The sequence below is a fragment of the Antechinus flavipes genome, chromosome 2 (assembly GCF_016432865.1).
Source record: "Antechinus flavipes isolate AdamAnt ecotype Samford, QLD, Australia chromosome 2, AdamAnt_v2, whole genome shotgun sequence".
NCBI classification, from domain to species: domain Eukaryota; kingdom Metazoa; phylum Chordata; class Mammalia; order Dasyuromorphia; family Dasyuridae; genus Antechinus; species Antechinus flavipes.
In genome coordinates this window covers 359,616,087-359,636,833 of record NC_067399.1, presented here as the reverse complement: position 1 = coordinate 359,636,833, position 20,747 = coordinate 359,616,087, and the positions used below count along the sequence as shown (strand labels likewise).

The window sequence follows — 20,747 nt, the reverse complement described above, 5'->3', positions numbered from 1 at the left end:
ATACAATATTGAATAGTAATGGTGTTTCACTCCTGATCTTACTGGGAATGGTTCCAGTTTATCCCCATTACATATGATGCTCACTGATGGTTTTAAATAGATGCTACTGACGATTTTAAATAAAAGTCCATTTATTCCTATACTCTCTAGTGTTTTTAATAGGGATGGGTGTTGGGTTTTATCAAAGGCTTTGTCTGCATCGATTGAGATGATCATATGGTTTTTGTTCATTTGATTATTGATGTAGTCAATTAGGCTAAAAGTTTTTTTAATATTGAATCAGCCTTGCATTCCTGGCATAAATCCTACTTGGTCCATGGTGTATTATCCTGGGGATGATTTTCGGCAATTTCTTTCCTAATATTTTATTTTAAGATTTTTGCATCAATATTTATTAGGGAGATTGGTCTATAATTTTCTTTCTGTTTTCATCCTACCTGGTTTAAGTATCATAAAAGGAATTTGGTAGGAATACTTCATTCCCTATGTTTTCAAACTGTTTAAATAATATTGGGGTTAATTGTTCTTTAAATGTTTGGTAGAATTAATATGTAAATCCATCTGGTCCTGGGGATTTTTTCTTAGGGAGCTGATTAATAAGTTGTTCTATTTCTTTTTCTAAAATGGGACTGTTTAAGCAATTTACTTCCTTCTTTGTTAATCTGGGCAACCTACATTTTTATAAGTATTCAACCATTTCACTTAGGTTATCAAATTTATTGGCATAAAGTTGGGCAAAGTAACTCCTAATTATTGCTCTAATTTCCTCTTCATTAGTGGCAAGTTCTCCCTTTTCATTTTTAAGACTAACAATTTTATTTTCCTCTTTCCTTTTTCTAATCAAATTTACCAAGGATTTATCTTTTTGTTGGTTTTTTCATAAAACCAACTCAGTTTTATTAATTCAATAGTTTGTTTTTACTTTCAATTTTATTAGTCTCTCCTTTTATTTTTAGAATTTCAAGTTTAATATTTGATTGAGGGTTTTTAGTTTGCTCTTTTTCTAGCTTTTTCAGTTGCAAGCCCAATTCATTGAACTTCTCTTTCTCTATTTTATGCAAGTAGCTCTCTAGAGATATAAAAATTCCCCTTATTACTACTTTGGCTGCATCCCACACATTTTGATATGTTGTTTCATTATTGTCATTCTCTTGGATAAAATCATTAATTGTCTTTATGATTTGCTGCTTCACCCATTCATTCTTTAGGATGAGATCATTTAGTTTCTAATTACTTTTTGTCTTATTCTCCCCTGACTTTTTATTAAATAGTGATGTGAAAAGGATGCATTTACTCTTTCTACCTTTCTGCATCTGAATTTGAGATCTTTATGTCCTAATATATGGTCAATTTTTGTGTAGTTCCATGACCTCTGAGAAGAAAGTGTACTCCTTTGTATCTCCATTTAGTTTTCTCCAAAGATCTATCACATCTAACTTTTCTAGGGTTCTATTTAATCTCTTTAACTTCTTTCTTATTTATTTTGTGGTTTGATTTATCTAGTTCTGAGAGTGCAAGATTGAGATCTCCCCCTACTATAGTTTTGCTGTCTATTTCTTTTGCAGCTCTCTTAACTTCTCCTTTAGGAATTTAGATGCTATACCACTTGGTGCATATATGTTTAATACTGATATTGCTTCATTGCCTATAGTACCCTTAAGCAAGATATAGTTTCCTTCCTTATCTCTTTTAATTAGATCAGTTTTTTCTTTTGCTTGATCTGAGATCAGGATGGCTACCCCTGATTTTTTGACTTCATCTGAAGCATAATCGATTCTGCTCCAGCCTTTTACCTTTGCTCTATATGTATCACCCTGCTTTAGATGTGTTTCCTCTAAACAACATATTGTAGGATTCTGGCTTATTTTTACAATTAAAACTACTACTTCTGTATTTCCTGCCATCTTATTATCTCCAGATTATACTCTTTTCTTTTCCCCTTATCTCCCTCCCCAATATTTAATTTATGGATACCACTTGCCTCAAGCAGCCCTTCCCCTTTAGAATCCCTTCCCCTTTCTTATACCTTTCCCCTACTATTTCTGTATTCTTTTCTATTTAGCCCACCCCTTCCCTTTTTGCTTTTCTCCTCCCATTTTTCAATAAGGTGAGAGAAGTTTCTCTGTAAACCAAAATATGTCTAATATTTTCTCTTTGAGTCATATCTGATGAGAGTAAGATTCACACTATGTTCATCCCCCTCCCTTCTTTCCCTCAGATACAATAGGTTTCCTTTACCTCTTTGTGAAATGTAATTCCCCTCTTCTTATTTTTACTTTCCCCTTTTTCTGGTACAATCCCCTTTCCACCTCTAGTTTTTATATTATAAGAGTAAAATCAAATTATACATGCACTCTCTATGTATACCCATAACAGAAATACAGTTTTCAAGAGTTCTTTTAACTTTTTTATGCTTCTCTTGAGTCCTATATTTGGAGGTAAATTTTTTTGTTTAGCTCTGGTCTTTTCATCAGAAATAGGGAATTCATCTGTTTCATTGAATGCCCATCTTCTTCCCTGGAAGAAAAGGCTCAATTTAGCAGGCTACTTTATTCTTGGCTGCATTTCAAGTTTCTTTGCCTTTTGGAATATCAGATTCCAGACCCTTTGCTCTTTTAATGTGGAATCTGCTAGATCCTGAGTAGTCCTTATTGTGGGTCTTCAGTAATTGAATTGTTTTGTTTTTTCCTGGCTGCTTGTAATATTTTTTCCTTGGTCTGATAGTTCTGAAATTTAGCCACAATATTCCTTAGAGTTTTAATTTTAAGGTATCTTTCAGGAGGTGTTCAATGAATTCTTTCAATGGCTATTTTACCTTCTGATTCTATGACATCTGGGCAGTTCACTTTAATAATTTCCTGAAAAAATAGCATCTAAGCTCTTTTTTTTTTCCATCAGGATTTTAAGGGAATCCAATAATTCTTAGATTATCTCTCCTAGATCTATTTTTCAGGTCTGTTATTTTCCCAAGTAGGTATTTAACATTTTTCTATTTTTTCATTTTTTTTTTTTTTGGTTTTGCTTAACTGATTCTTGATGTCTCATTGAGCCATTCGTTTCCATTTGTTCTGTTCTGATTTTTAATGAATTATTTTCTTTATTTACTTTTTTTTACTTCTTTCTGTATTTGTTCAATTGAGTTTTTAATTGAGTTGTTTTGTTCTATGATTTTTTTTGCCATTTCACAAGTTTTTTTTTTTTTTTTTTTTTTTTTTTAAAGGAGTTATTTTCTTTTTCCACTTCACAAATTTTGTTTTCCTGGGAGTTATTTACTTTTTCCAGTTTACAAATTCTGTTTTTCAGGGAGTTGTTTTCTTTTTCCAATCTATCTTTTAATGAGTTATATGCCTTTTCCAAACCCTCTTGCAAAGTTTTCCTTTCCTTTTCCTATTTTTTCTTCTAGCTTTCTTTTAAGATCCTTTTTAATTTCTTCTAGGAGAGCCTTGTGTGGTGGGAACCAGGTTATATCATTCTTTGGGGCTTCATCTGGAGACAATCTGCTTTTAGGCTCTTTAGGGTTTGAAATTTGTTCTTCTCTTTCACTATAGAAGCTTTCTATAGTTAGAGCTCGCTTTGCCTTTTTACTCTTTTTTTTTTTTTTTTTTTTTTTTTTTTTTTTTTTTTTAATTTGGGACCTGCTTTTAGGGCAAGGAAATCCCAAGCTTCCTCTACAGACACCAAGAAGTGGCAATGGCTGCACTGGGATTGTACTAAGTAACTCCTGGTGCTGGGTGGGTATGGCCAGATCCCGTGAGACTTCAGCACTTTGGGGTACACTCTACCTTTTGTGTTTGTGTTGGATGTTTTATAACTTCTCTTCTGATCTACTGGCTTGCAACCAGGGCAGAGTGGCCAACACTGTGGTAGACTCCTCCCCATAGATTCTCCTACCCATGGAAACTGCCCCTGCCCCACCCCTCTGCTCAGCTTGTGCTGGCCTCCATGCTCTGCCTTACCTGCACCTGGCTTCCTCCCGTGCCCACACCCAACCAAAACAGATCTTTTCTGTTGATCTTCAAAATTATCTTCTGTTGGTAATTTGCTGCACTCCCAATATTCATGGATTCTGCCAGTCCAGCATTATTGCAGAGCCTAGATTTCATAATTAGTGTGAGGATAGTAGGAGAGATCAGAAAGAAGTATGTGTCCTCTCTGCCTTCTTGGCTTTGCCCCAAGATGATCAATTCTGATGTACATGACTCTTTTCAACAATGAGATGATTCAGACCTTTTCCAATGGTCTTGTGATCAAAAGAGTCATCTACATCTAGAGAGAGCACTGTAGAAACTGAGTGTGATTTACAACTCACTCTTTTTGTTTGCTTGCATTTAATTTTCTTTGTCAGTTTCTTTTCTGGTTTGATTTGATTTTTCTTGTACAGCAAGATAATTGTATAAATATGTGTGCATATATTGGATTTAACATACCATGTTTAACATATATGTTTAACATATATTGAACTACTTGCCATCTAAGGGAGGGGGTAGGAGAAGGGAGGAAATAGGAACACAACATTTTGCTAATGTTGCAGAATTATCTATACATATATTTTGAAAAATAAAAAGCTTTAATAAAAAAAATTTACAAAAACAAAATCTTAAATTCTGTAATTGTTTCAGAATTAGTAGAGTTTATCATTTGTAGTGCTTTAATAAATGTCAGGCACTGTGCTAAGTGCTTTTGCAATTATTATCTTATTTGATTCTCAAAACAACCTTGGAAGGTGAATATTATTAGCACTATTGTGCAAATGAGGAAACTGAGACCAACATAAGTTAAGTGACTTGGCTAGGGTCACACAGATGTGGTCAACTTTGAACTCAAGGTCAAATATTATCTCAAGCATTCCTGACTTCAGATCACACACTCTATCCACTGTGCCACAGACTCAGATATAACTGAGCCTGGTTTTGAAATTTCTTAATTATAAATTTTATGAAATGTCTTTAGTTTACTATATTAGTTTTAAAACGTGGTTCAAATAAATTGAGTATATGCTTATTAATGGACTATTATAGGTATACCTATATGTTGCAAGTTTAGTTGCAGACTACTACAATAAAACATATATTGTAATAAAGCAAGTTACAATTATTTTTTGGTTTTACAATGCTTATGCTGTATTATAGTATATGTAGATATGTATATACTCTCTCTATATAATATAAACTCCACTGTAATCTATTAAATGTATAATAGTAGTATGTCTAAAATCTATATATCTTAATTTAAAAATATTTTATTGCTAAAAAATACTAACCACACAGTGAGTCAGTGTCTTTTTGCTAGTAGGAAAACTTGATTTGACTGAAGGCTGCTGATTGATTAAGTAACTAAAGTTTGGGGTGGTTTTGGCAATTTCTTAAAATAAACCAAAAAGTTTGTCAAATTACTTGATTCTTCTTATCACTTGAATATTTAGAGACTGTAGATTAGAGAATTGTAGAGTTATTAATTGGACTATTTTCAATATAATTATATCTCAGAGAATAAGGAGGTCTGAGGTAAGAGAGAGAAATGGGGAATAGCAGAATGATTAGTAGAGTAGTCAAAACACTTATTGATTAGATTTGCCATCTTATATGGATGTTGTTCATAGTACTCCCAAACAATTACAATAGTAACATCAAAAATCATTGACTAAATCACCATAATAGATATTATAGTAATAATGAAAAAGTTTGATATATTGTAAGAATTACCAATATGTGACAGAAATTATAACATGTCATGTGAGTATATGCTTTGGGAAAAATGGTTCCAACAGATTTACTTGAAGCAGGGCTGCTACAAACTTTCCAATTTGTAAAACAAACAAGATAGAGAGGCAGAGACAAAGACAGAGACACAGACACACACAGAGAGAGATAGAGATAGAGATAGAAACAGAGAGACAGACAATGTCAAAGAGAAATAGAGCTAGAAACAGGGAGACAGAGAGACAGATGGTGACAGAGAGACTCAGAGAGAGAGAGAAAAGGAGACAGAGAGACACAGAGACAGAGACAGAGAGAGACACACACACACAGAGGATGACAGAGAGAGACAGAGACATCTGAACCGAGTTTTGAAGTCAGGTATTTTGGGAGGCAAAGGTGAGCAGTGAATTCTCTTAAGGTAGAGGGAACACATGTGTGTTCTTGTTGGGTCTCTTTTCTAGTTAAAGAAAACTGTCAAATATGAAAAAAGAAATGCAACAAAACTTGGTCTTCCTACCTTTAAGAATATTAATAAACATCCATCTTAACTAATTCCTATCATTATTATTATAAGATATAATTCCTATCATTATGACATATTGTTAAACTAAATAGGAGTGATCTTAGTTCTTCCTCCTCTTTACTTACTAAACAGGAACATCAAACTTGAGTTTGTCTTTATTCAAAACTAAAGCCCTAATCTGTAGCATGTGCTCTAGCATAAAAAAGAAAGCAATCTCTTTTCTAATAAAACCACTGGCTTCTCACAATGTTGTTGGTTATAAAAGTTGAATGAGGAAAAAAAGTTGCCATTTTGGCAAAAGTAAAATTAATCTCTTAATATGAAATGTTAAAGGTACTGCCTGTAAGATACAAATGCATGCATATATAATCACAGAGACCCCTAAAGGATTCTTAGTAAAGTCTCTCAGCTATTTAATGACAATTAGATCCAATTCTTTTGATCTTTCCCTTGAAAGCCATAGTCTATATCTCTCAATATTTCCCTATTTCAGGTAAGGTTTAATTAAGATCCAATTTTCCATGGGTTTAGATACCTGTGCATAGGGCACCAAGCATTCTCAGCTGTGATCATCAGAGATGAAATCACAATCTTCCTTGTAACCTCAGTGAAGACTCATTGCCAATTGTCATCTATGTTTAAGAGATCTCTGAAAGCAGATTTCTAGAATTGCTAACTATAGAACTGAATCTCTTCCTCTGTAATCACTTAATTAGTCTGGTGAATTCCCAGATTTTCTATACAGAATCCTCGTTTTTTAGTGATTATTTTAACTTTGATGGGGTCTTTCGTGTTATCGGTTGTTTGGAAGAGATATTTGAATGCCTGGCTCAAGTTCAGCTTCTCTTCTTCCTGATTTTTATAAGTACAATTAGTAACAAAGGAAAGGTTTCTTCCCCATGAAAGGTCAGATATATCCGGTGGTATAAAAGGTATATTCAACAGGCCATTGCTCTTATTCTCCTGGGTAGATGCAAGCCATATTCCAGATCAAGAAATCACCCAGCTCATAGATGATGATCATTGCTGGAGACAAGTTCAATTTATAATCCTTTTTAGGAATAGTTCTCCATTTTAGGAGGAGCAGAAGAACTCTGAAGTCCTTCACATATAGAACAAGAACTTGATGGGTAGTATCTGCTAAAATATTAATCAAATCCCTCCAAGAGAAACAGGCTTTCAGAGGCAAACAACTATGCCAATCTCATCTCCATGAAATACAGCAAGATACCAGGATGTCGTGTAATGATTCTGATCTTTGGATCTATAACCCACTTCTACAAAGGAGCAAATAGAGATAGCATCTCAAATATTTTATCGGGGGGGTCTCAACATTCAGTTTAAATTGTTTTCTGGCTATTGTTCTTTTTTTTTCCTTCCCAGTTTTATTATTATCTTTCTTTTTTTTTAATTTTATTTTTAGTTTATTTTATAATAACTTTTTATTGACAGAACCCATGCCAGGGTAATTTTTTTTTACAACATTATCCCTTGCACTCGCTTCTGTTCCGATTTTTCCCCTCCCTCCCTCCACCCCCTTCCCTAGATGGCAAGCAGTCCTATATATGTTAAATATGTTGCAATATATCCTAGATACAATATATGTTTGCAGAACCGAACAGTTCTCTTGTTGCACAGGGAGAATTGGATTCAGAAGATAAAAATATCCTGGGAAGAAAAACAAAAATGCAAATAGTTCACATTCATTTCTCAGTGTTCTTTCTTTGGATGTAGCTGCTTCTGTCCATCATTTATCAATTGAAACTGAGTTAGGTCTCTTTGTCAAAGAAATCCATTTCCATCAGAATACATCCTTATACAGTATCGTTGTTGAAGTGTATAATGATCTCCTGGTTCTGCTCATTTCACTTAGCATCAGTTCATGTAAATCTCTCCAAGCCTCTCTGTATTCATCCTGCTGGTCATTTCTTACAGAACAATAATATTCCATAACATTCATATACCACAATTTACCCAGCCATTCTCCAATTGATGGGCATCCATTCAATTTCCAGTTTCTAGATACTACAAACAGGGCTGCCACAAACATTTTGGCACATCCCTTTCCCTTCTTTAGTATTTCTTTGGGATATAAACCCAGAAGTAACACTGCTGGATCAAAGGGTATGCACAGTTTGATAACTTTTTGGGCATAATTTCAGATTGCTCTCCAGACTGGTTGGATTCATTCACAATTCCAGCAATAATGCATCAGTGTCCCAGTTTTCCCGCATCCCCTCCAACATTCATCATTATTTTTTCCTGTCATCTTAGCCAATCTGTCAGGTGTGTGGTGATATCTCAGAGTTGTCTTAATTTGCATTTCTCTGATCAATAATAATTTAGAACACTCATGTGAGTGGTAATAGTTTCAATTTCATCATCTGAAAATTGTCTGTTCATATCTTTTGACCATTTATCAATTGGAGAATTGCTTGATTTCTTATAGATTTGAGTCAATTCTCTATATATTTTGGAAATGAGCCCTTTATCAGAACCTTTAACTATGAAGATGTTTTCCCAGTTTGTTGCTTCCCTTCTAATCTTGTTTGCATTAGTTTTGTTTGTACAAAGGCTTTTTAATTTGATATAATCAAAAATTTCTATTTTGTGATCAGTAATGGTCTCTAGTTCATCTTTGGTCACAAATTTCTTTCTCCTCCACAAGTCTGAGAGATAAACTGTCCTATGTTCCTCTAATTTTTTTATAATCTCCTTCTTTATGCCTAGATCATGGACCCATTTTGATCTTATCTTGGTATACGGTATTAAGTATGGGTTTATGCCTAGTTTCTGCCATAATAATTTCCAATTTTCCCAGCAGTTTTTGTCAAATAATGAATTCTTATCCTAAAAGTTAGGATCTTTGGCTTTGTCAAACACTAGATTGCTATAGTTGACTATTCTGTCTTGTGAACCTAACCTATTCCACTGATCAACTAATCTATTTCTTACTGGCTATTGTTCTTTCAATTACATTACTAGTTTCCTGATTCCTCCTACTTTGCTTTTCAACAGTTTATTTCAATCAACCTATGTTCCTTTATTCATCAGGTTCATTATTTCCATTATATTCACATATGGATGATGAGGCTGACATCCCCTTTGCCAAAACCAGCTCAGTATTGGGGAGGCTCCAAAGGAAAGTATGGGAGAGGAGAGGTATTGGAGTGCCTACCAAACTGAAGGTCTACAGAGTTGTTGTGCTGAAATTATTGTTGTATGCCAATGAAATTTGAACAATATACTACTGCTATGCCAGGAAACTTCCATTTAAAGTGACTCAGGAAGATTCTGTAGAACACCTGGCAAAATAAGGTACCAAATACCAAGTCCTTTCTTGAGCTAAACTGTCAAGCATTCAAACTCTACAGAAGAGAATCCAATTTCAATGGGCTAGCTATGATGTTCAAATAGCAAACATGCCTTTGCCTAAAAGATTATTTTATGGAGAATTCACACAAGAAAAATGCTAAACATCAAGGTCAAAAGAAGAAATACAAGGACTCCTCGAGATCTCTCTGAGGAACTTTGAAATTGGTTGTGAGACATGGGAGATACTGGCATAGGATCTTACCAGAATGGCAAGCCCACATTAAAGAAGGAGCTATGTTCTTTGAGTGAGCAAAGCAACATTTCTGGAGCTCAAAGGAAATGTGAGATGTGAAAATTTAGAGGTATCTTTATTTTAACTATTTATATGGACTGTGCCTGGCCGGTAGTAAAGTTTTCTGAGTTTATATTGGTTTGACCAGTCATAGTCTGACACACTGTACCTTGATCCTTGACATAGTGATATCATTTTGGTTGTTTCTCTATGAGCATGAAGGACAACAGCTATCTGCCACAATTTGTTAAACTATTCCCTAATACATAGGCAACTGACTGGATTTTAGTTTGCAAATTTAATTTAATAATAATAGAGGCAAACATTTATGCAAGTGCTTTAAGGTTTGCAGAGTGTTGTACATATTTGTTATCGTGTTAGATCTTTACAACACTCCTAGGATTAAAGTTGGGTTTATGATCATCTCTCAGAATGTGGTGTTTAGAAAATTAAATAAAAATAGAAAAATATTTTTATTTGAAATGACATTCACTCGGACCTTGAAAAAAATCCATTAGATAAAAGTTTTATTTGCAAGATTTTTACTGAAGTCATTTCTGAAATGAATCTTAAACTCTACAACAACTTCCCTACTAAGGGAAAAAGTTGTAGAATTTCAGTTGTTAAATGGAATCACTGGCTCAGTCAGGACTTTTGGGTTTTGTTTTTCTTGGTTAGAAGTGAAAGAGATTAATTTCAGAAATGACTTTTTTCCTTAGTAGTTACTGGTCTCTCCACTTTGAGGAGTGAGATAGTTTATTATCCACCACTGTATCGCCTTGAGAAATTAACCCTGCAGACACTTCCAGGATCTTAATCTTTGTCTATTTTCTACAGAGGTTCAAATTAGAAGACTGGGCGTTTTCTTCATATGGAGGTTTGCAGACATGCAGGTTGTGGTAGGATAGATTGTTTGAATTTCTCTTTCAATGTAAACTCTGTGCCAAGGGGTGCTCTGTACAGGCCCTGCCCGGGTAATTGCTTAGATCCGTGTACTGTACCTTTAAGGTCCAGGGGCGTTCTGTAAACTCCAGCGGTGAGCTACTTTGAGACATGCTGTGAGAGAGGTGAAGCGTCCTGCTCTGCTACTTCTAAGTTCTTCGAAACTTGTAGAAAGAGACACTCAGTAGGATAACTCCGAACTAGGCACGGATTTGGAGAAACCCCCGGGTTTTATCTCAGGTGCCAGAGGCTGGATCGCTAACGGGCTGCACGTGCAAAGGAAGCTGAATGGGGCTTGTAAACTTCTAAAGGCTTCTCTATCACCACTACCTCAATCTGTCTACTTTATTTCCCTGCACCCTTTTAAAATAAACAAACACATAGATCGTCACGTGGAATTGGAACGACACTGCTAAATTATGGAAGATTTTTTGGCTGGCTGGATCGGGGGTAAGTTTGCTTTTTGGAAATTCCCGGTATCTAAATATCAGCGATGGGACAGAGGTAGAAAAATGATGTTATTGAACTCTGACCCAGAGTGGGTAGCAGAGTTGACGGTGAAGGACTTTATGAATTAGATAGGGTGTAAGGAAATTAGCATATGTGCATTTCAGGGCAAGTTTGACTGAATATATCATTAGGCTGTTGGAAATCAGAATAAATTTGCCACAGCCTCAGATATTTAGAGATTTATACCCCTTAAGGACCTTTACAGGTGGTGTTTGTGTACTGTATCTAAGGAGGACACCTAACCAGACTTTCACCTTAAAAAGAAAAAAAAAAAAATTGGAAAACATTAAACCTATTTTTAAACCGTTACTATTTTAACTAAAAAATCCCATTTATGTGGAATAATAGTCTAATCATTAAACTCCTAGTAAGAGTCCTCAGCCAATAGACTGGCTTTTAAAAATACACACCCTTTTATGACTGGACATATCTGATTGCCAGTGGGAAATCTTGATAAGTAAGTATCCTCTGACTCATCAGAAACATGACATGAGTCTTTCGACAATGTGTTGTGTTGACTGCACCCTTTACTGAGGGGTGGTGCTACTAGGTTCCAGGATACCTTCAGAATCCCCATTTTATGGCAGTTAGAGGAGAGGAAGGGCTAGTGCTTCCCTTGGGAGACTGATGGAGTTTAAAAGGTCTAATCAAAGATAGATCAGGTTGAAGCTAAGTGAGATATCTATATCAACAGAATAAATTAGTCCAGAAGTTTTGGCAAGGAGGTAGCATGCACCCAAATTATTTAAAAGTTCAAACTGGCACTGTTACTGAAGTATCTGGGGGTTTGGTTTGACATTTTTAAAAGCTTGCAGAAACCTGTCTGATTTCCTGTTAACTTGAGAAAACCCTTTCTCCCCCTCAAAAAACTCTGCCTTTTCCTCATTTGTCACCTCCTCTCTTCCTTCCCTCTTCTCCATTGCCATCGCTAATCTTATTTAAGCCTTTTAATTTTCTCCAATATTTCTTCAAGACTATTGTTTGGCGTCCTCTGAACCACCTAGTTGCCTTCATTTGTTCTCTTTCCTAAAATCACTATTCATTCAAGCACATTTGGCCATATTCCCCATTCTTCTCCATGGCTCTGTTCCCCTCCAATAGAGGAAAAAGCTATGCCTGGAAAGTAGTCAAAAAGACATTAGGAAGACTGGCCTCTTTTTTTTTTTTCTTCTGTGCTCTCTATTATGCACTAACCTCTCCTTTCTCAGAGATTCATTTACTTTTCTTCTGACTGAACAGGTCCTTTCTGGCTCTTCTCTTCTTTGGCCTATTTTCTATGCTCCCATTTTCTCTTTCCCTTACTTAATTACTTTTATCTTAACTCACCTCACGAGAGAAATTCTTTATCAGCCGTCTTCAGGAAAGTGCTCCTAGCTTGTAGCACACACTGTAATGCCCCTGAGCCAGCACTCAGATTGCCCTGAAGATGGTGTCAATTAATGTGGAAATTAAGGAGAATCATAAATGAAGAGTTGGAAGGGATCTTAGGGATCATCAGTTTTACAAATAAGGAAGCTAAGGCACAGAGATATGAATTAATTTGCCATGTATCAAAAGAGATCACGTATCAAAACTGGGATTTGAAATAAGGTCCTGTGACAACATTTTTCAGTGTTCTTTCCACCGTACTACGATGCCTTCCTCAATTGGTAAATATATTGTAGATATAAGATATCAAGAAAAGTATAGGAATTAGTAGGGGAAAATATTACTCAACAGTAATAAGAACCTAAGAATAAGAAAGAACATGTTAGGCTGTATTTATAAGCATCTGTGATGCAGGCATACGTATACTTCCAAATCTACTTATCTAATCTTAGATTCTCTTCTGAGATCCTGGCCCACATCAATGTACACTTCTTGGACATTTCAAACTTGATGTGCTCTAGGAATATCAAACATAATATATACAAAATAGAACTCACTGTTTCTTCAGAATCACTTCTCTTCCACTTACCTGCATTTTGTCAAGAGCATTGACTATCTTTACAATCACTAAGGTCTGCGATCTTAAAGTTATCCCTGTCTCCTTAAATCTTATAATCTCTGTCCACATCTTTTTCATTATTCTCTTCTTTCTACTCACATTAATACTACCCTAATTTTAGCTCACATTATATCTGACCTCGATTATTGCAGTAACTTCATCATTCTCCCTTAATCTAGTGTTTCTTCTCTTCAATCTATCCTCCATACAATTATTAAAATTGTATTTCAAAACATGAATTTGGCTATGACACTCCTTAGCTCAGTAAGCTCTAGTGTTTCCCTATTGCCTTTAGGATTAAATAAAAATCCCTCCATTTTGATATTTAAGGTGCTTTTCAATCTGTATCTGCATTTCCTTTTCAAATATTTGATAAAGGATGTGAATCCTTTACTCACTTTGTTCCAGCCATATTGGATTTCTTGTAATTACATACAATATTCCTACATTCCAATATCTATTTCCATGCTTTTGGGTAGGTTGACTACCATGCCTGTAATGCATTACCTCTTCACCTCTGCAACATAGGATAACTAAAAGATAATATTGAACTACTGTCTGATCTCAAGGATATTGAATTCTTCTGGAGGGACAAAAGATATACATAGATTAGTAAATATGAGCTACATTCAAAATACTTTTTTAAATGACTACAAATGGAAAAAATCCTTATTTTAGCTTCTCTATTTAATTTGGGAAAGAAAAGATTTGTGAGACACATAATAACTGGCTTTAAGTATTTAAAGAGTTGTCTACATTCTAGAGCAGTTGGCCCTAAAGAGAAGAACCCTGGAATGATTCATAAAAGTTATAGAGAACTTCTTTGAGTCCAATGTAAAAGCAAACATGTGGGAAATGAATGCCATATGTGAGGAAAAGCCACATAGACCAGTTTGGCTAAAATCAAGAGTGCATAATGGGAAATAATGTATTATTAACATGGATAAAAAAAAATCTATGAAGAGTTTTAAATGACATGTAAGGCCCTTATACTTTGTTCTAGAGATAATAGGAAGCTACTGGAGCCTTTTGAGTAGAGGAATGACATGTCACTGAGAAATACTGATCTGACAACTATGTGATTGGTGAGGGGGAATGACTTGCAGACAGCAAGAAAAATTTAAAAAACTATAATAGTCCAAGTAAGGGGTAATAAGGACTTGAATTTGAATAGTGATGATATAAGTAGAGAAAAGAGGATAAATATGTGACATATTATAAGAGCAGAATCAACAGAACTTAGCAATTTTTTGATTTTGAGGGTGTGAGAGAAAATGGAGAGTCAAGTATAACTCTTGTTTTTTATATCTTAGTGAATGGAAACATAGTGGTATCCTTAGGAGAAAAAAGGAAGTTAGAAGAATGGATTAGTTTAGGAGAAAGAAGGTAATCAATCCTTTTTTAGATACATAGAATTTGAGGTGTCTATGGGACAATCTGGTGGAGATGTTGGAGATATGATACTGGGACTCAGAACTTATCTTCATAGAGATGATATTTGACCCACCTGAGCTGACTATTAAGAGAGAGTACTAAAAGAAAAAAGAAAAGATGTCCCTAGAATATACTGAAACACTGGGGTCAGGATAAGAATGATGATACTGCAAAAGAGATAAAAAAAATTGATCAAAAAGATGGAAAAAAATCAAGAGAGATCAATGTCCCAAAAATCCAGGGAGAAACAGGATCCTTATTTAGAAACAAAGAACAAAAGTTCAAATCCCAGGTCTGTAAGTTATTCCCTCTTTGACCTTGAACAGTTGATAATCTTAGCATCATAAAATCGGAGATTATAGGGAGCTACAGAAGTCATCCAGTTCAACATGCTTATTTCACAAATGAGGCTCAATGTGGGGATTAAGATTTATTAAGTAATATTAAAAAGTGTTATTTTAGCCTTGAATCTCTTTTGCAATGTAAGCCATAAACATCCTCACTCATGCCACATATAAAATTTTGATGAAGTCTCAAGTTTGTACATAGTGATAACAAGTCTGATCAAGTTAATATGGTTAATGAATGAGACCTTTATTTTGTATCGGAAGAGGTTATATATGTCAAGAATTGAATATATAACCATTGTGTGCTGAGACAATGTACTAGTAAAGAATGCAAAGACCTTCTCTAATCCTCCCCCCCCAAAAAAAAATCCCTCCTTCAAGAAACTTATATTCTAATGAATGAATGAATGAATAAAAACATTTATAAAAAAATTCAAAATAATTTTGGCTAGTAGAAAGCTGATATTTAAGGATTCTTTTGATGAAATCCCCTTGATTCTGCGTGGGATCTATAGTATCTCTTGGGTGAGGCAATACTCTCCCCTTATCAACATCCCAAATGTAGGTTACAAGTTTTACTATGTGAAGAAAGAGACTTCTTAAAAGAGAATAATGGCTTAATCTCTTGTCATGTGTTAATTTAATTTAGCTCTTCTTGGTCACATCTTCTAATATGAGTATTCCATATTTAGCAAACTGTAGATATGATAGCTATAAGTTACTGTAGAAGTGGATTCCTGCCCTTATTCATGTTAATTTGTATTTTTTTTTATATTTTAAAGCTAATTATAAACTATAAATGCCTACAACCATGTGTGAGGTACAAAGATATCCCCTTTGCAAAGTTTATACCTTGTTGATTCTGTGGATGGATCCTAAACTGATTTGTCATTCAACATTGTGAATTAAGTGAGGAGTCAGGAGTCACTATATTGTATTGTTTTTCTTTTCATTTACAGGTGCTACAAGTGTTATTGTGGGTCATCCTCTGGACACAGTTAAGGTATGGACATTGCAATACTTTTGAAAAGTAAAGAATAACTGCTATGTAAGATAAGGATCTTACTGACTTAATGTTTGCTGGTACTTATAAGAAGTGTGGGTGAGGAGCACTGGGGTATGTTGCACTACCCTCTATAGGGAATCTAACCCAGAATGTCTCCCTGTAAGAGTCAAAGAAACCTCCTGTCTAGAAGCTCTAGTTTCTTTTCTCAGACATTCTCTCTCTTCTCATCTCTGCCTCTTGGTTTCTCTGGTTTTCTTTAAGCTTTAGCTGAAGTCCTACTTCTACAAGAAGGTTTTGCTAAATTTCCTTAGTGCATTCCCTCTGACTCTATATGTTTTGTTTGTATGTTGTCTATCCTATGATACAGTGAATTATTTGAAATTAGGGATGGTTTTTTTTTTACCCTTATTTTCTTTGGTAGCTTCAGTGACTGTCACATACTAGGCACTTATAGTAGTAGGCACTTAAGTATTTAATGTAGTAGACTAGTTGACAGATAACTTTTTTCTTTAAGCTTTCTAATAAATAAAGTGACATGCATTTATTTATCACCTTGTATCCATTATCTCATGTAATCCACATAACTGTCCTGTGGAACGAATACAAATATCATCCTCCTCATTTTATGGCTGAAAAAGCAGAGATTAGGACCAAATGACTAAAGATGCATGCCTAAATGTAAATAGTTAGTGAGTGGGTCATATTGAAATGACACCAGTAGTCTCTGATTTATATATTACTATAAGATTTTAAAAGTTAGAAAATTATATTCCTTGCAGAATCTTGGGGTCAATGCTTAGGATTTAGATCTGGGAAGGAATATAGAGCTTGTCTAGCAGCAGAATCAGGTCTCAAATCCAGTCTGTTTCCCCACCACCACTACCACTACCATTTCTTTCTCTACTTTATCATTCTAAATAGCACAGGATATTCAAACTCCTTTCTTGAGAACCTAGCTCTAGGCTTCCTTTCTGGATTTTGTATATTTTTGTATATATTTCTCCCCTCCATACATTTTGTTAACCAGCAATACTTGCCTTCTTTCTGTCCCTTACACGCAGTAGTGTTTCTTCTGCTGTGTTCCCTTTGCCTGCGATGTACTCCCTTCTCATCTCCACCTCTTATAATATATATCTTCTTATAAAAATAAACATTACATTCTAAAAGATGTTTTGATCTTTTGTTCTTGATCCCTCAGTTCTTATTTTTCCTCCCTGTTAACCTTGTGCTAATGTTGCAAATATTACATATATTTATAAATATCTAACATATGCAAAGTGAATATATAAATGTTATATCTATTACATATATAATATGCAATGCTATTACATAGCACATGTAAAATGTTTTGTAGACCTTAAAGTGCTATATAAATACTAGTTATCATCATTATCATGATCATCATTTTACTCTATAGAATGTAAGATTCTTGAGAACAGGGACTATTTCATTTTTACTTTTATACCTTTAGAATCTATTACAGTGCTTGTTACATATTTGATGCAAAATAAATTCTTAGTGATTAATTGATCGTTTATGGTTTAAATGCATTCTGGAACATTCTTAGATAGAAATAATTTATTTTTGTATAAAAGGAAAGGAAACAATATTAATTTAGTATTATGCTTTATTTGTTTCAACCTTGGCCAAGGTTGAACTTGTTGATGCTACTAAGATGTCCTGAATTTTAGAAATCTTTTGGTTTGTTTTATACTTGGAACTTCAATTGCCTTTTTAGCTTGTATTTTTTCTCCATGTCCCTCATGCTGACAATTTTAATTTAATGGACCTGAAAATAAAGATGAGGTATATGGAGCATGATGGAAAATGGTCAAACCCTGTGAAGGGCTTACTATGCAAGGAAGGAATGTCATGGTGCCTTGGTGCCCTATGAGTAGAATAAGTTATGTCTAAGGAATGCTTGCTCTGGTTGAATATTGTAATGTGTAAATCTGAAGGGTGTTTACTATAGAAAAACAAATGAATATTCTCTTAACCACAGTGGAAGGTAGTAAAAAGAATTCTAGAATTGGCATCAAAAGATCTAGATTTGCATCCTGGCTATGTCACTTCTTAAATATTTCTCATCATTGAGGAATGCTCTAGAAATTTCAAGTTGAAAGGCAGATAGAGAGCCTGCTAGTTTGGAGTCAGGAAGACCTGTCCTGCCACTAATGCTATGTGACTATGGCAAGTCATTTAGTGACAAACCACTTAGTTACTTAAATAATTTTCTAAGACTAGAAGTTAAAGATGAGTTACTGACCTGGTTTGGTTGAGGAAGTTCCCTCAACCAAAATCAGGTGACATCAGGTCTAGAAATCCCCCCCAAAAAAAATTTGAACCAGCATTACTTGTGCTACCTACCAGATTATAGGATAAAAATGCTCATCAATTACTGTAATATTCTATTCTTTAAAATATGATCGTTCTCTGGGAGCAGGTTTCTTGGGGGGCTTCTGGAGGCAGCCTTAGTTCCAGTTCTGAGTAATAATCACCTCAAATGCAGCCAGCTGTTAAAGTCCAGATCCTTTATTGTTTCCTTCAAAATAGTCCAGTTAGCTTTCTTGGAGGTCAATCTCTCTCCTTGGTTCCAAGAGCTATTATTGCTAGTCCTTTTCCTCTGTCAACTTCAGCCTCCAGCTCCCTCTGTCTCCAGCCAGCACAAAAGTTGAAGTTGGAATGAATCTTGACTCCTCCTCCCAGAGAGTAGAATTGTAGGTTAGACTTGTGAATCTTCTGGACTTGTGAATCTCCCAAAGTCTCCCTTGGGCTTGTGGGAGCTCTTCCTTATATAACCTCTCTTAAAGGTGTGAACTCTAAGGTGTGAACCAATGTGTGAACTCTCCCAAAGGTGTGAACTCTAAGGATGTGAACTAATGTATGAACTCTCTTAAAGGTGTGAACTCTAAAGGTGTGAACTAAGTACATAAGCATTGTCTCTATTAATTCCAGTGACTTAGCACTTTGTTTTAAGTTCTGGCCCATAATAGTTCCCACCTTCTTTTGATTTTAGAACATAGGTGGTCCCTGATTTCTCAAGGAGGTGAGAACTCCCCAAAAGAAGGGACATGCCATCCCTGACTGCTCAAAAAGGGGTGAAAACACCATAAAGGAGGTGATTATGCCTTCCCTGACTTCTCATGAAGGGAGATGAAAGCACCAAAGGAAATGGGAAATCAAATCAGATTAGGGTATTTCTGAAAGGGCTCATTTGAAACAGGTATACATAAATCCATCAATATAAGAGGTATTACACATAATTACATAAATTACATAAGCACATAGCAATATAACACAGACTAGTAGTGATGTAACAAATAATATGAATCAAAATGATACATGTCCATAAGTCCTAGAAATAGTCCAAAAGGAATCCATTGTCCATTAGTTCATATGCCAGGAATCCAATAATTCCTGCAAGCTTTGAAGTTCTGCAATAGTCTCATCAATAATTTTTCATCTCAAGGAATCCAATGATTCCTACTGGTTTTCAAGTCCTGCAACAGTCTTTTCTTGTATTAGGGAATCCAATGATTCCTGCATTAGGAATCTTCTTTGTTTAGGTCTTTTTTGTTTTCAGATTTTTCTCTTTTTCTGTCTCTTGAGGTGCTCATTATCACCCATCTGTTTCCTACTCTATGTGTTTGAATTCAAGCAAACCCTCTCTCCCAGGCAGTTAACCTGTCTAATTCCCTTCTATTTACCACTTTTGGGATTTCTCCTCATTTTTGGCAATTACATTGGAGCTGTTGCACTGGACACTGCCCTGTTGGTTCAAAAAGCCTGTATTCTTGCCAATTGTAATCCCTTTCTGCTATCTGATTGCTTTTTGGCTGACTGATCGGGTAATCCCTTTCTGCCATGTGATTGCTTTTCAGATGATTGGTCACATCAGAGCCTTGACCTTCTAAAGATTTTCTGGGTGTAAACTCAGCTGCCATCATGCCCCACCTATCTTTTGTATGATATCTTGGAGCCTCTCCTTTCCCTGGGTCAAACTACATGCTGAGGCCCAGTGGAAGCTCTTGTGGCATTTTGGATATGGGGTTTGAGGTTTTCTCTCACCCTGTCTTCTCACTCTATCTCCATATCTACACTGAGCTCTTAGATGTCCAACTTTTCCACAATGAAAGCATCGACGAGTTTCTCTAGAAGTCCCTTGTCAAGAGGAAGTCTGTCTTCCCATGTTCATCATAGTCTGAGTATAATAAGCATTGTGCCCACTGTGGCACAGCATCTTATGATCTCCTCTAAAGAAGCATCTTTGTGCAGTCCCCATATAATTCTTTGGCAAATCCCTCATTAGCATTTTCCTTAGCCAGATGTCTGGTCATTATTTCTGTAGCTGCATTTTCTCCAGTGGTTCTTGTGACAGCTGTTTGCAAATGTCCCACGAAATCCACAAAAGGTTCATTGGTACCTTGCTCTATTTTTGTGAAGGCTTTCCCTTGATCTTTTCCTGGAAGGGAGCCCCAAGCTTTTATGGCCACAGTTATGATCTGCTCATAAGCTGTTGTGGGGTAATTAATCTGTTCTGAATTCTCTCCATACTGACCTTCACCAGCTAGTTGGTCAAAAATGATTTGTACGTTAACTCCTGTTTGCCTATTGTGTCTGGCTTGAATTCTACATAATTCATGATACTCCAAAAGCCATAACAAGTTTTGTTCAGGTTCTAAACATGTCCTT

The 20,747-nt window shown here is 35.3% G+C and overlaps 1 protein-coding gene across 6 annotated transcripts in view; it reads left to right on the top strand.

Moving 5' to 3' along the window:
- Window positions 1-10,721: 10,721 nt before the first annotated feature.
- Window positions 10,722-20,747, top strand: part of SLC25A48 (solute carrier family 25 member 48) — a 173,746-nt gene continuing 163,720 nt past the window's right edge. For 2 of the 6 annotated variants that reach the window (XM_051978142.1, XM_051978143.1), the window contains exons 1-2: window positions 10,735-11,221; window positions 16,009-16,052. In XM_051978142.1, the coding sequence (XP_051834102.1) occupies window positions 11,191-11,221; window positions 16,009-16,052 (75 nt within the window). In that variant the 5' untranslated portion in view covers window positions 10,735-11,190. Of the gene's footprint in view, window positions 11,222-16,008; window positions 16,053-20,747 lie in introns of all 6 variants that reach the window. The other 4 variants (XM_051978144.1, XR_007950718.1, XR_007950717.1 and 1 more) reach the window with 4 other exon arrangements.